Here is a 15,899-nt window from a genome sequence, read left to right as displayed (position 1 = left end):
CTGGTTAGTTGGAAATTATTATTGCCTTCATTTGCACTGTTTAATTATTGCTGCACAATTAATTTCATTTTTGTCAGATATTCCTCTCACTTTATTTCAGACCCCTGTTCTGGAACTCTATTCCTAGTCGTCCCTTCATTAGTTTAAATAGTGGTTGCCTTTTTAAAATTTACATATATTTTTATTTCCTGTTGCTCCTGCCTAGTTCATCTTATTACCTATTGTAAGTTAAATAGTGACTTGTGCAATATTTTAATCCAACCACAAACAAGAGAAAATCTGCAAAATCCGAAACACACAAAAAGTGCTGGAGGATCTCAGCAGGCCAGGCAGCATCTATGGGAAAAAGTACAGTCGACGCTTCAGGCTGAAACCCTTCAGCAGGACTGGAGAAAAAATGCTGAGTAGATTTAAAAGGTGGGGGGAGGGGAGAGAGAACTACCAGGTGATAGGTGAAACCTGGAGGGGGAGGGATGAAGTAAAGAGCTGGGATGTTAGTGAGATGGAATGAGAGAGGGAAAAGGAGATGGGAAATGGAGAGGGAGTTGGGGGGGGGGCAGTTGTGGGGAATTATCGGAAGTTTGAGAAACCGATGTTCATGCCGTCAGGTTGGAAGCTTCCCAACGGAATATAAGGTGTTGTTCCTCCAACCTAAGTGTGGCCTCATCACGACAGTGGAATTAAAATGGGTGGCCACTGGGAGATCCTGCTTGTTCTGGAGGACAGAGTGTAGATGCTCAGCGAAGCAGTCTCCCAATCTATGTTGTGTCTCACCAACGTACAGGAGGCCATACCGGGAGCACTGAACACAGAAAATGACCTCAACAGACTCAGGTGAAATGCGCCTCACCTGGAAGGACTGTTTAGGGCCCTGGATGATAGTGAGGTCGGAGTTGTTAGGCCAATTGTAGCACTTGTTCCGCTTGCAAGGGTAAGTGCTCCCTCCGTGACTCCCTTATCCATTTGTCCCTCCTGGCACTTGGTCGACTGTAGTTTTTTTTCATAGATGCTGCCTGGACTGCTGAGTTCCTCCAGCATTTTGTGTGCGTTGCTGTTGTTACGTACCCCATAACTGGGTTGCCAAACCAGCAGAAATGGATCACTCAGTTGGAGTCTGGATTACTAGAACTAAGAAAGTTTTATTAAAGAAACAAGCAACACAGTAATTGAAAGGATAATAAATGCAACAGTTCAGCAATGATAAACACACATGTGCACAGAATTAAGATAACAGCATCAATCAAGCTCTATCGTTGTCTAGGGGTAAATGACCAAATTTCAAAGTGACACAAAAGTTCAGTCCAATTTAGTTCAGTTCGCAGTAATCGTTGCCATGGCGATGGACGTGGGGGGGGGGAGAGAGAGAGAGAGAACGGGAACGACTGATCATTCAGAAACGGCTTCCACTCACAGACCTGCGATATTGCTCACAAGAAGCTTTCGGGCGGGTCCTTTGTGATGTCACCTGAGGTCACCGACTGTGACCTCCAGATGCGGTTGATCCTCTGCAGTGAACCCGGCACCCAAGCGAGGGTGGACACACACCGGGTTCCCGCTGATCGTACCTTTCCACCCTGTGCGTTTATGGTCCGGTACTTCCCACCGACTCGTGAGAGGCGCACCGCTTCCAGGGTCTCGTTACCTCGGGTGTCGTGTGTGTCCTGCCTTAGCGAACCTGTCCCTTTTTATCCCCCTGCTGGGGTATCGCCTGTCCATCACTTCAAACAGTTCAGGGTTCAAAGGGGGAGCCGCTCCAGACAGCTCTCTCTCCCGTCCCTTCATTACACATCTCCAGATGCTGTTTCATTGTTCCTTATCTCTCCTTCCCCTGAGGACAGGTGGCAGACCAACTGCTGATGCTGCTGATGCCACTGATGCTAGCCCAGGCCAGCAAACATCTTAATTTATGTGTATTCTCGTCACACTGTGCACTGTTTTGTTTGCCTTTTGGCTCTTTGAAGATAGTATTGTCAATGTTTTGGAGGAGAAGGAATGCAAACATTGTTTGCTTTATTTTAGTTGGAGGTATTGATTGCCTTTTATTCCAAAAGTGTTAAAAAATGGGTGTAATTTGTATTATATTTCCATAACGTTCCATAAATTCAATAAAATACTGGTAAAATGTCAGTGTTGCTATTTAGTTAAATGTTGATATGTATACAGGGATCCAGTTTTGATTGTACTCTTTTGTGGACTTTGGACATCCTCTTTCTCTTCACCTGTGTTTCCTCCAGGTACCTTGCTTTCCACCCACGTCCCAAAAGTGTTGGTGGGCTAATTGGCCACTATAAATTTCCCCAGCAATCTGAAGGAGGGAAATTGGGGAATATAGCATGGGTTTGGGTAAGATTAGTGTAAAAATGAGTGATTGATGTTCATCACAGATGTAGTGGGCTGTAGGTACTGTTTTTGTACTGTATCTCATTGTGTGCATCTTGTAGTAAATGGTATAAAGCAGTTCTTATGCATAAAATTACTTTGATTTGTTTCTAATTTATCTCAGAATTTAGAGATAAAGACTGATTCAGCAAAGGCCCTGGCAGAGTCTTTAGATAAAGCAGAGGTTCCTGGATCCCCATATTTGAACACACTCCTGCGAATTCTGACCACACGTTGCATGATGCAGGCTGTCTACTTCTGTTCAGGAATGGATACTGACTTTCACCATTTTGGTCTGGCTTCATCTATCTATACTCACTTCACGTCACCTATCAGAAGGTATAAGCCTTGCATTAAGTATTTATTTTTACTCTTCAGGATAGCAACAAAATAAGTGCTATGCACCATATGTCTGCTTCATTGAGAAATATGAAGATACCCATATTGTGATATGAATGTTTGGATGCCTGATGTTGACCACAATAATTATATGGGAGAAGTGATTCTCCAGTTTGTTGCAATTGTTGCAAATAATATTTTCTCCAAATTATATTGTATGAGGTATAATTCCTGTTCTTAAAACTGGTAAGGTTCATTCAGTTGGGTTTACTTTATTTTTTGCCTTTGTAAAGTTCAATACTATTAGCCCATCAAGTAAAAATGCCATGTATTTCTTTTATATTTTAAGGTATTACTGTGTAAATACAGTGGATTCTAGTTAATTGGGACACGTCAGGCCATGTACATTTTAGCCCAACTAAGCACTGCCCCAATTAGCTGAAGTTTCATGGAAATAGTTAAAAAGGTAGAAAAAGGATAAACCACCATTTAACTAAGTAAAAAATATATATTTATATGAAATGCGGACAATTTAGAACAGTACTCATATTACTACAGTACTATAAAACTGTGCATTAGTTTCTAATAGTTATCGACAGAGGAATTCATCCAGTGTATTATGCTATGCTCTTGTAATTGACTGTAAATGAACAAAATCAGTGCAAACACCTAGTGCAGATAATGGACTGCCTTCATACAATGCTTTCAACAATTGCATCCTTCTAATCTTCATTTTCATTGCAACATTGACGATGATTTTCACTATCTTCAAGTTCTTCATAGTTTCTAACTTGTTGAAGTAGTGAAACTGTTTCATATTCACTGCTGGCCATTTCTGACATCTGCAAACCTAAATGCTTAAAATCACAGTGAACAAGACAGTTCTGAATTGTCTTACTGCTTATTTCTCGCTAACTATCAGTGACTATTTTTTGAAGACAAATACACACAACTTGATGCTATGTAAAAACTGTTCACTCTAAGCATGCTGTAGTGTCTAATGGTCACATAAGTACACATGACTTACGCTAGTTAGAAACTTTGGCAAGTCTCCTGTCCTAATTAAGCAACACTGTGTCCCAAATAAACAAAGGGAAGCCCGGCTGTTTTTTGGATTGGTATTTGGCCTTGAAGCGTTGTCCCAAATAGCGGCTGGTCTGATTAACCAGTGGTCCAGTTCACTGGAATCCAGTTTATTTATAGATATTTTTATATATATATTTGTATATATGTAAAATATATTTGTTTCCTCTGTTCATCTGTGGAGAAGCAATAGTGCCTTTGCTGACTTATCAAAATTCTCCCCATAAAGATCCAGCAATTCCAGTTGAAGGAACTAACCCTTTATCAAATGCTTGCTGCTATTGGATGTTGCTTCTAAAGGATCCTTGACACCCTGGAGCTGTGATACCACTCAGCAGCATGCAGAAAAGAAACTAGGAAACCGTTTTTAATTAACCTGCACAGCACATCGCTTGTTGAATAAAAAAAATAATGTGCATGTTTGCTTAAGTAGAAGCTGAAGCAGCATAAATAAACAATTAATAAAAACAGTTAAACAGTTAAATAAAATTGTTAAAATCCTTTAGTATGTATAATTCCCATGAGGAAAATGTACAAAACTGTGTGTTTTTTTCTGGCTCTGAAACAGTAGCTGTGACGCCCTGCATCATTATGGTTCATTTTGACCTAATGTAACTAAAAGTAAAGCTGCCAAAATATTTCATCAAGAATCTACTTTATAAATATTTGAAAAGTACATTCAAGTGATTTCTGGTCTTTTCTGCAAGAGAAGTATGTAAACATCATAGCCTTTGAAGGCATGTTGTAGCTTTGGACTTGGAAATCCCAGGACTGCTCTCATTTTTATGAAGAGTAACATTCAAGCTAGCAGTGAAGATCTCAAGTTCCATCCTACAGAGCACAGACTGCCCAGAAGTGCACCTGCTCTCATGCCACTTGCGCACCCACTCATCTGTTGCAGATATGTGGATCCTAAATTACTCTCACACACAACACTCCCAATCTACAGAACTGGTTTGAGAGCCGGTCATCCCTGATGCTAAGAAAAATTGTATTGCAAAATCTATGGCAGTATACTGTACTTTACTTGTGTAATACAGCATTATTTGGATTTTCACTGACCCTTATGGTTTTTTTGGCTAATGTTATATTGAAACACTTGTCTGTGTTTTGCCTGATTACAGATATTCTGATATAATAGTACATCGTCTCTTAGCTGTGGCTATTAAAGCTGACTCCACCTACCCAGATATCATGGATAAGCACAAACAGCAAGCTTTATGTAATAACCTTAATTACCGTCACAAAATGGCACAATATTCCCAGCGAGCTTCTGTGGCATTCCATACTCAGGTAAAAAAAAATCTATGGCATAATATTTTTTGCTCATAAATAATATTTCAGTAAGTAATCATAATCTATTTTCCTCAAATGCTTATCTTCTCAAATATTTCCCTGCAAATTAGCCTTGATTATTCCAAGTCTGAGTTCTACATTCTCATATTCTTGTTGAGTGTCGTCTCCACAGATGCTGCCTGACCTGCTGAGTTCTCCAGCATTTTATGTACGTTGCTTTGGATTTCCAGCATCTGTAAATTTTCTCGTGCTTGTGATCTTAGTAATGAAGTTTCATTTGAATTTCGTACTTGGTAATTGTACTGATGTCCTTTAGTTTCATTTTTCCATTCAACTGGAAATGTTCTCTGTGTTCATTCTACTGAAACCTTCCATAATTTTGTAGCTCTCTATTTGATTAACCATCAGACAACTCTTCCAGACAGGACCTCCAGTCTTTTCATCTTTTCCTTATCTACAAACCTCAAATCTTCTAGTCCCATTCATCCTTGACACTATCTTGTACTTTCTCTTCAGTGTCCCTGTCATATGGCAGTAAAAATTGTATGCAGCAACCCAAAATGTGGTCCAGCAAAAACTGAGCAACTTTATATTTTTCAGCAATTCCACTACGCTTCTTTCTCTCAAGAAATAAATCTGTCTTTGTTTCAGGACATTTATTAAAGTTTGTCAAACTCTTAATGATTTTATTTGTAATTCAAGACCTGAGCTATATCTGATTTCATTTAATTTTTTATTTTCTAAGTTACATTGTACTTTGATAGTATACTAGAGATTCTTTTTTATTCTTGAGCCACATACAGTTTCAATTCACTCCTTAGAAAGCAGTTTGTATGTGTGTGCATTAATGAAACAGATTCATTTCTGTGATTACAAATGCTCAGAAGTTGTACTGCAGCAATATTCTCTTTACAAAGCAATTTATGTTCAACATTTAATCAATGTGCTAAATGAGCTATAGGCTTAACTTTGTATTTACCCTGAGTTACTAAATGCTTTCTATCCAATCTTATTAGTTATTCTTTAAAAACAAAGGAATCGTTGATGAAGTTGGCTACATTCTGTTTGTGAAGAAGAATGCCATTGTGGTGTTAATTCCAAAGTTTGGATTGGAGGGTACCGTTTTCTTTGAAGAGAAAGGCAAGCAAACCCCAAAGATATACTACAATGAAGAGGTACAGAGAACTTCTTTCCAGTCTTTTTTCTCATTAACCGCAGAGCAAAACTTCTAGTCCTATTGTATTCTTAATCTTCATGCAACTTTCTACCAATCTTTCTTGCTTACAGAGATTTTCAATAACTTGTGTTGTTAAGTTAATTTGGGGAATAAAGTGCTAGTCTGGTTTATGATAAATTTAGTAGGATGAGCCCATCTTCCCTTGATTTAAAAGATCAAGAGTTGATCGCAGAAAAATTTAAAGTTCTCAGAAGACATGAAAGGATAGATGCAAAGAATTCATTTCCCTTGATTAAGAGAGCTTGGAAGTAGGAAGCTCAATATCAGGCAAGAAATAATCATTTTGGCCTGATCATGGGGTGTTCTGCTAATTCCTTGGGAATACTGGAAAGATTCAAGACTGGAATTTAAGTTACCCTAAAGTTGAAGGGGAATTTAGGGATATAAAAATTGTGCAAGAAGATGCAATAGAAATGCAAGAATGTGTGCTATTTTATTGTACAGATAAGCAGGCTCTAAAGTCCCTGTAGCTTATTCCTCAATTCATACATTTTTCATATGTCAAAAGGAATCTTACAAAATTGGGGGATTTGACATAACGATTCAAAATTGGGTCTTATTTGACAATGAATAGAAATTCTAGGTGAAAGTTTGAGAATAAGAGTCATGTCAGGGAGCATTTTCTTTTTGCGGTTGCTTCTCTTGATTTTGGCCAACTGAAGTATGTAAGGATATTGTCTATAAAGTTGATTTAGAAGTTCAATCTCACTTTTATTGCTTATCTTTTTTTTGCCCTTGATTATTCATAAATGTATGAGGCAGTAAATGTAATTAGAATAAATACAATATTGCAAAGATCCTTTCCGATTAGACATAAGTGCTAGCAAAAATGAATTATATTTTTTTGAGATATGCAATTGTTCAATTGTATGAACAGTCAGGGTATAGACATCGTGAATTGATAATGCATTTGAATTTTTAAACCTGTGATCTCTCAATGATCTTACAGATCCCATCTTTAACAGTAGAAGAGACATTATTTAAAATGTTTGACAAGGTAACTGTGACAATCACAGTGGATGCATCAAACATACAGCACCAGAAGATCAGAATGAGTCTGGTTGATCCAGTGGTAAGAATTCAGCATTGTTCAAGTTAAATGTAGCTTCCTTTTGTCCACTTTAGATAAAGTAGTAATTATTCCAAATAATCCACCTTGTTTGCTTTTTATGGAGTCATGTCAGTAATTAAGATACTGCTTTCTAAAATTGAATAGTCATAGTCATACTTTATTAATCCTGGGGGAAATTGGTTTTCGTTACAGTTGCTCCATAAGTAATAAATAGTAATAGAACCATAAATAGTTAAATAGTAATATGTAAATAATGCCAGTAAATTATGAAATAAGTCCAGGACCAGCCTATTGGTTCAGGATGTCTGACCCTCCAAGGGAGGAGTTGTAAAGTTTGATGGCCACAGGCAGGAATGACTTCCTATGACGCTCAGTGCTGCATCTCGGTGGAATGAGTCTCTGGCTGAATGTACTCCTGTGCCCACCCAGTACATTATGTAGTGGATGGGAGACATTGACCAAGATGGCATGCAACTTAGACAGCATCCTCTTTTCAGACACCACCGTGAGAGAGTTCAGTTCCATCCCCACAACATCACTGGCCTTACGAATGAGTCTGTTGATTCTGTTGGTGTCTGCCACCCTCAGCCTGCTGCCCCAGCACACAACAGCAAACATGATAGCACTGGCCACCACAGACTCGTAGAACATCCTCAGCATCGTCCAGCAGATGTTAAAGGACCTCAGTCTCCTCAGGAAATAGAGACAGCTCTGACCCTTCTTGTAGACAGCCTCAGTGTTCTTTGACCAGTCCAGAATCGCTTTTGTTTTGAAATTACCTGAGAGACTTCTCTCCAACGTGCTTTCACACCATTCCATTCAGGCTCTGTTTATGTTGTACCTTGTGCTGTGTAAAGCCTTCATTCACTTCTGCTCAGTTCTTTTTAATTATATCCTGTACTTAAGCAGAACAAGACATGTTTTGTTCTGTTTAGTACTTCTGCGAACACTTCATGGTACAGTACCAAAAATGGTTACCAGACATTCACATTAAATGCTTTTCTTCAAATAATTTGTGGTTGGTAAAAATCACAAAGACAAATGAAGTGTAAGATGAAAAGAACTTCAGAAATTTCTAGTACAAATTACCTGAAAGATCAGGAAACATTCTGGCAAATTGGATTTTTAAAAATGTTTTTGCTGTTTCCAGTATAGAATTTTTGCTCCAGTTAGTACAATTGCTATTCAGCAATACCCAGTTAATTTATTCTATAAACTAAGTTTTTATTTGTCATGATCTTCAATCATTTTGTTCACTGGTTAATATTTTCTCCTTGCTATTATTAAATTGTTCCATGTTTTCAACTGAATCTTTGAAAAAATGAGCAGCAAAATACAGTATTGGGGAGGGTTAATCAGATAAAGACCATTTAGTAACCCTTGGGCAAGCTAATTTAACTCAAATTTCTTTCCTTCAATCAAATGTTCTGTTCTCTTCACTTGTTTTTATTTACAATTGAACGAATTCAGCATACAAGCTTTGAAATTTTATTTCTTGTGGCAGATTCCTGGAATCAGTGTTCCAAGAACTACTTCACAGCAAAACACTGCTAGAGATGAACCTGAAGTGAAGAAAGCCAGGCGAAGTTAAAAAGATCGCTCTTCTATTGCTACTTTTAAACCATTGACTATTCATGTATGAGGGAAGTCTTTTGGATGATATACATGTTTTTGTAATAGAAAATGTTCAGTCTTTTGAATAAAATAATTTTTTATACCTCAGTTTTTTAAAAGAAGTTTGAATTCTAACTTTATTTTGATAATGTGATCAAAATTAAAGAGATAGTTTTGTGGCTTGAAGTATTATGAATGAATCTGATGTCAGAACAGCAAAGGTTGATCTGAATATGGGAAGTAAATGAACTAATCAGTTCAATTCTATGAATATTGCCTTCAGAAATCATGGATCTACACAATTCAGTCTCTCTGCAAAGAGGATTAAGCTTTGTGGAATTGGTCTTGCATGAAGATAAACACTAAATAAACAACATTTCATGAATTTAAATTGGGTGCATTAAGTCATGCCATAAGTCCATTTCTTAATTGTCTAACTGCAGGATCAGCAATGAACTGATGTTGACCTGGAAGTAAAACAGAGCCTCAGCTGAGTCAACGCGATGCCAGTTTGCAGCACCATCATGCTCACCTTAGTTCAGTAGTAGAAAGAATTAAACCATCAATCAGTAAGTAAGAAAGCAGGGTCACTTATGTTGGAAACCACTGTTATTTTAATACTTTTTATAAGATTTGTACCTTTTAGCAAACTCATGTATTTTTCATAGTATATAGTGGTTCATCTCCATTCACTGTCAGATAGCGGTTTAGCAGCTAAACTAATGGCTTATCACCTTTCTCGTTTTTCATTGGCTAAGTATTAGCACATTACCCATGTGATGCAATTGTTTTAATTATGTAACATTAACATGTTTATTCCTACAATTTACAGTATTTTATTTATTTGGAGATACAGCACAGTAACAGGTACTTTTGGCCCAACAGACCTGTGCCACCCAATTACACCAATGTGACCAATGAACCTACTAACCCTACGTGTCTTTGAAATATGGGAGAAAACTGCAACGTCTGGAGGAAACCCACAGTCACAGGGAGAACGTACAAGCTCCTTCCAGGTGGCAACGGAATTGAACCTGGGTTGCTGACTCTGTAATAGCGTCTTTTGTTCAAGAAAGGCTCGGTAAAAGTAAGCCGTAAAATTTTGGGCTGGTGGGCCTGACATCAGCAGTAGATAAATAATTGAAAGGTACTCTAAGGATCGGATATACGAGTATTTGGAAACAGTAGTCCAAAGTACATTTATTATTAAAGTGCATATATGTCACCATATACACCAGAATTCTATAAACATCTCCCAGCTCTATCAGATTATCTATTTAAGTTGTATTCAACATAGACTTAAGCCTCTTGATAAATTCCCAACCTTCTTCTGAGAGTTAATCTTTTGTGGCTGAGAGGCGGAAAAATTATCAAACGTGCCAGATAACTAAGCGATGGACAACATTTCATTTTATATAATTCAGATCAGTCCCTGGTATTTCCTTCTTTGGGCAAAGATTTCCGAGACAAGGTCCTCCACTATATGAATTACTGTTGAATTGTAGATTAGCTTACCCCTTTTTCTTGTGTCTCGGAGTATAGCTTCTTTGGTTGTAAAATAATGCAGGGACAGTACCTCGGACGTAGCTCGGGTGAGGGCTTAGATCGTGGGATTCAAAAAGCTGTATCGAGTACAGGGTTCACTTCAAGAATCTCATTAAAAAGTGAATACAGCATATCCGAAAAGAACTTTTAACAGCTCACCGGTTTCAGTATTTTCAGGCAAGCCCAATATATGTAAGTTCCTCCGGCGCGTTCTGCTATCTAAATCAATTGTTTTTTTCTTTGTTCTTGATAGTTCCAAAGTAACTTCATTAAGTTTCTTTTCCATAGATGACATCTTCAATTCTTGCTCGTTAATAGTTTGCCTGAATGACTCCTGTTCCCTCTCAATTTGATGAGTAGTCTGTTTAAGCGTCTGAAATTGAAAATCCAAATTCTTCAAAGATTCTTGAACAGTAAAGATGGATTTTTCAAGCTTTCCGTTAGCATCCATCAGTTAATCTTAGTGTTAAGTGATCCATATTCAAGTTTCATATCTTATATTGAAGAGAATATTCTTTCTAAAGTAGAAAGTTTCTCCGATTTCTTTGTTTGTTCCGATTGTTCTGTTTCGGGAAGGATCTTGCCGCGTCTCAGTTCAGTATCAAATCGACTTCCTGCCATCATAGTTAAATCATAAATCCTTCAACAAAAATAGTGATTCTTCAACTTAAAAAGGATCTATGAGTGGAATGTAAGATATAAAAAGAGCCGAGGTGAAAAACACGTCTCACTCCTTTCGCTGCAAAATGGAGTCTCTATACGCCAGAATTCATTTTCTTGTAGCCATTGACAGTAAGTCCAAAGAAACACAATCGAATCAGTGAAAAACCACACACAAGACAGAAAGCCAATGTGAAAAAGAGAACAATCTCTGCAAATATATGAAAAAAATAATAAATATCAGGAACATAAGATGAAGATTCCTTGAAAGTGAGTCCATAGGTTGTGGGAATAGTTCAGTGTTGGGATAAGTGAAGTTAGACCATAAGATATAGCAGCAGAATTAGGCCTTTGGGCCCATTTAGTCTGCTCTGCTATTTCATCATGGCTGATCCAATCTCTCTCTCGTCCCCAATCTCCTGCCTTCTCGTATCCGTTCATGCCTTGACCTATTAAGAATCTATCAACCGCTGCCTTAAGTATACTTAAGACTTGGCCTCCACAGATACCTGTGGCAACGTATTCCATAGATTCACCACTCTGGTTAAAGAAATTCCTCATTTCCATTCTAAAAGGACACCCCTCTATTGTGAGACTGTGTCCTCTGGTCTTGGGCTCTCCCATCATAGGAAACATCCACTCTCTCAAGGTGTTTCACCATTTGATAGGTTTCAGTGAGGTTACCGCTCATTCTGAATTCTGATGAATACAGGCCGAGGCAAAATGTTCAAGTCTGTAATAATTTCTGTGAAACTCCTTTGAACCCTCTGCAATTTCAGCACATCTTTTTATAGGAGAAGGAGCCCAAGCTCCTCACAATACTCCAAAGTGAGGCCTCACCAGTGCTTTACAAGTTCTCAACATTACATCCTTACTTTTATATTCTAGTCTTCTTGAAATGAATGCTACCATTGCATCTGCCTTCCTCACCACAGACTCGACCTGCAAATTAACCTACAGGGAATCCTGCACAAGCACTCCCAAGTCACTCTGTACCTCAGTGTTTTCGTATTTTCTCTCCATTTAGAAAATTATCAACCTTTTCACTTCTACAAAAGTGCATGGTGATATACTTTCTGACACTATATTCCTTCTGCCACCTCCTTGCCTAGTCTCATAATCTAAGTTCTTCTGTAGCCTCTACTTCTTAAAACTACCCGCATTTCCACCTATATCATATCATCTGCAAACTTTGCAACAAAGCCATCAATTCCATCACACAAATCATTAACATATAACATGAACAGATCTCTGTAGAACAACGCTAGTCACTGGCAGCCAACCAGACATGGCTCCCTCAATTCCTACTCTTTGCCTCCTGCCAGTCAGCCACTGATTTATCCATGCTTGATTCTTCCCTGTAATACCATGGGATTGTAACTTGTTAGGCAGCCTCGTGTGGCACCTTGTCAAAGGCTTTCTGAAAATCCAAATGCACATCAACTGATTCTCTTTTGCCTATCCTGCTTATTATTATTACTTCATAGAATTCGGCCCGAAATGTCGACTGTCCTCTTTTCCTAAATGCTGCCTGGCCTGCTGAGTTCCTCCAATATTTTGTATGTGCTGCATGGATTTCCGGCATCTGCAGATTTTCTCTTGTTTGTGTTTTATATTAGTAATTAATTTAGATCACTTTGTTGAGATCTGTTTCCACTTTGACAGGAAAGAGTCGTTTTCTGTTGATCAGTGTCAAAAAAGCTGAATTCACTCTGTGATTCAATGGAAAACAAGAAAACATGAAAACTTCTGGGGGGCGGGAGGGGTGAGTATTTTTTATAGGCACTGTACTTCCATCTTCAGCACTATCAATCCAGTTTCCATTCCCCTCCCAATTTAGTTTAAACCCATCAAAATAACTCTAGCCAAGATTGGGGGCATAGTGGACAGCAAAGCTTGCAGTAGGATCTGGACCAACTGGAAAAATAGGCTGAAAAATGGCAGATGAAATTTAATACAGAATTTAATAAAGCGTGAGATGGTTGGGAGGACAAACCAAGATAGTGCATACCCGGTGAGTGATAATAGAGCAGAATAGAGGGATCTGGGAATATAGATGCCAATATTTGTTTCAATTCATAATTCAAGTCAATTAAAATGTAAGCTGAAAGGTTTTCTTTCTTTTTATAAAGGCTATGAAAGCATAGCCTTCATAACAAAGCAAACAGAATATCTATTATAATAAAATAACATTATTTGCAACAGTATTTGTGATAGCAAAATGTCTCACCCATGTTGCAACAGCCATGATACTTTTTGTTATATTTGTGGTGAGTAAATGCTTAAATCTTGAAAACAGCATAACTCCTCTTAGTAAGAAAGCTCACACCTCATAGGTCTGATTTTATTCTCACAAGTCAATGAATATGTTGTAAAAAAAAATCACTCCCTACTCTGTACATAGTTTTCTTCTTTCGATTGTTCTTTCTTTCCTCTCCTTTCTATAAGTGTATACCTCAGATTAATATTGTGATTTGTGACAAATATGATTATATGATATATATGTACAGTATCTGAAATACATTGTATGGAAATGTTTGATGATGAAATTCAATAAAAAAATTAATTACAGAAGAAAAGAAAGCCTATGAACTCTAATTTGGGTGTAAAATTGGTGATCACAACAAAGCCTAGGCTCCTCAGATTTGTAGTGCAACCTGCGCTGATGATCTTAGAACTTGGCTCAGAGGTACTTGGAATTCAATGCCGTTCACTGTCCCAATGATATGGTGACATCAGAAGGATCATGCGACAGACTGCTACTTCTGTCTGATCGGTGTGTCTGGTTTCTCTGCTAAAAACAAGAACTTCATTGAATATCCCAATTCCCCTTCAGCCATGCAATCTGTGCTGCATGACGAGTCTTCAAGTACTGAAGACACCAGAGACATGGAGTCTAAAAGAGGCAGACGAAGATGCTATGATGCATGAGCCAGGAATGGAAGGCAGCACTTATACTGATGCAGATTTTGAACTCTTTATGCTGAGTGAGCCTCATCTGATAACTCAATTGGAGTTAAATGACTGGAAGAGACTTGGATTTGTCAAAGGCAACAGCAGTTACTGAGTTCAAGACTGTAAGGATGGAATCTGCTGTTACCAGGCACAAAAGTTTCTGTGAAGAATCTCAACATTTGAGACAGATGTTCCCCAGAATAACTGATGCCAAGATTAAGGAAGGCCTTTTTGTTGGTCCACACATCAAACAGGTTATCAATGACAGGCAATTAAAGAACTTCCAGTTAGACCAGAGAAAATCACATGGAAGGCATTCATGGATGTTGTTGAAAAATTTATTGGCAACTAAAGCACCTGCAGCTGGCTAACAATATGGTTCAAGTATAGAAAACCATGAAGTGCAACATGTCACTAAAAATTTATTTTCTGCATTCCCATTTACACTTCTTTCCTGCAAATCTTGGTGCTGTTAGTGATGAGCATGGTGAAAGGTTTCACCTGGACATTGCTGTCATGGTGAAATGGTATCAGAGCAACCGGAATTTATCAATGTTGGCTGATTATTGTTGGATATTTAAGCAAGAAGTCTCAGACACTGAGTCAAACAAAAATCATCAACAAAGTATTTGAGCTATTGCAGTGCATTAGCTCTTATACAATTAAACACATTGTATTCATTAAAAGTTAATTTCTTGTTTCTCCAAATTCCTGTGTGATACAAGTAGTCTGAAATTACATTTGTGTTCAGCTTCAAGCAGTGTATCGTAGCCACAAAATATTCTTAGGAAGCAGCTCTTTTGAAAAAAAAATTGCACTACAGTGTGCCACAAGCAACAAGAGCCTTTGACACATTAGCCTTCAGATATCAAATTATTGAGTACAGGAGGTGGGAAGTTATGTTGAAGTTGTATAAGACATTGGTGAGGCCTAATTTGGAGTATTGTGTGCAGTTCTGGTCACGTACCTACAGGAAAGATATTAATAAGGCTGAAAGACTATAGAAAAGTTTTACAAGATACTGCCAGAACTTGAGGATCTGTGTAATAGGGAAAGGTTAAATAGATTAGGACTTTATTCCCCGGAGAATGAGTAGAGATTTGATAGAGGTAAACATAATTATGAAAGGTATAGATAATGTAAATTCAAGTAGGCTTTTTCCACTGAAGTTGAGTGAGTGGAAGTGGTAGATACAGGTTTGATTTAAACACTTGAGGAATTTGGACAAATACATGGTTGAGAGAGGAATGAAGGGCTATGGGTCTAGGTAGAATAGCAGTTTGTGGACCTAATGAGCCGGATGACCCGCTTCTGTGCTGTTGTGTTTCCTGACTATGGAGTTGCTTAGTCATGGAGATGAACAGCACTGACTCAGGCCTTTCAGCTTGGAGTCTACTAAGATCTTCAACCACACATTTACATTAGCACCTTTCTCCCTACATTTTATCAACTGCTCCCATATTCTACAACACAGAGGCCAATCTACAGTGACCAATTAACTTACTTCTTCATGCACCTTTGGGATGTGAGACCAGAGTTCCTGTAGGGAACCCACTTGGTTCCAGGGTAGGTGCAAAGTGGGTAGAGGTCAGGATTGAATCCATGTATCTGGCAGAGTGAGCTGCACCTCTGTCCTGTCCTCAAAAACTTTGATAATATACCGTAGATGAGACATAGAATGTGTGATTTTGGACCTGTTTCTGTGCTCTGGGACTCTTA

At 38.2% G+C, this 15,899-nt stretch overlaps 1 protein-coding gene across 2 annotated transcripts in view; it reads left to right on the top strand.

Moving 5' to 3' along the window:
• dis3 (DIS3 exosome endoribonuclease and 3'-5' exoribonuclease) overlaps nt 1-13,698 on the top strand; it is a 52,670-nt gene extending 38,972 nt beyond the window's left edge. The window contains exons 17-22 of one of the 2 annotated variants that reach the window (XR_010018030.1): nt 2,504-2,718; nt 4,926-5,094; nt 6,114-6,272; nt 7,284-7,406; nt 8,911-9,589; nt 9,906-13,698. Coding sequence is in view for 1 of the 2 variants with exons in the window: in XM_063048440.1 (XP_062904510.1) it covers nt 2,504-2,718; nt 4,926-5,094; nt 6,114-6,272; nt 7,284-7,406; nt 8,911-8,997 (753 nt within the window). In the remaining variant the exon portion in view is untranslated. Of the gene's footprint in view, nt 1-2,503; nt 2,719-4,925; nt 5,095-6,113; nt 6,273-7,283; nt 7,407-8,910 lie in introns of both variants that reach the window. The other variant, XM_063048440.1, reaches the window with a different exon arrangement.
• Nucleotides 13,699-15,899: the final 2,201 nt, after the last annotated feature.

The sequence above is a fragment of the Mobula hypostoma genome, chromosome 5, assembly GCF_963921235.1.
Source record: "Mobula hypostoma chromosome 5, sMobHyp1.1, whole genome shotgun sequence".
Lineage (NCBI taxonomy): Eukaryota > Metazoa > Chordata > Chondrichthyes > Myliobatiformes > Myliobatidae > Mobula > Mobula hypostoma.
Note: the sequence above shows the minus strand (reverse complement) of the source record. Positions and strands in the feature narration are given on the sequence as shown.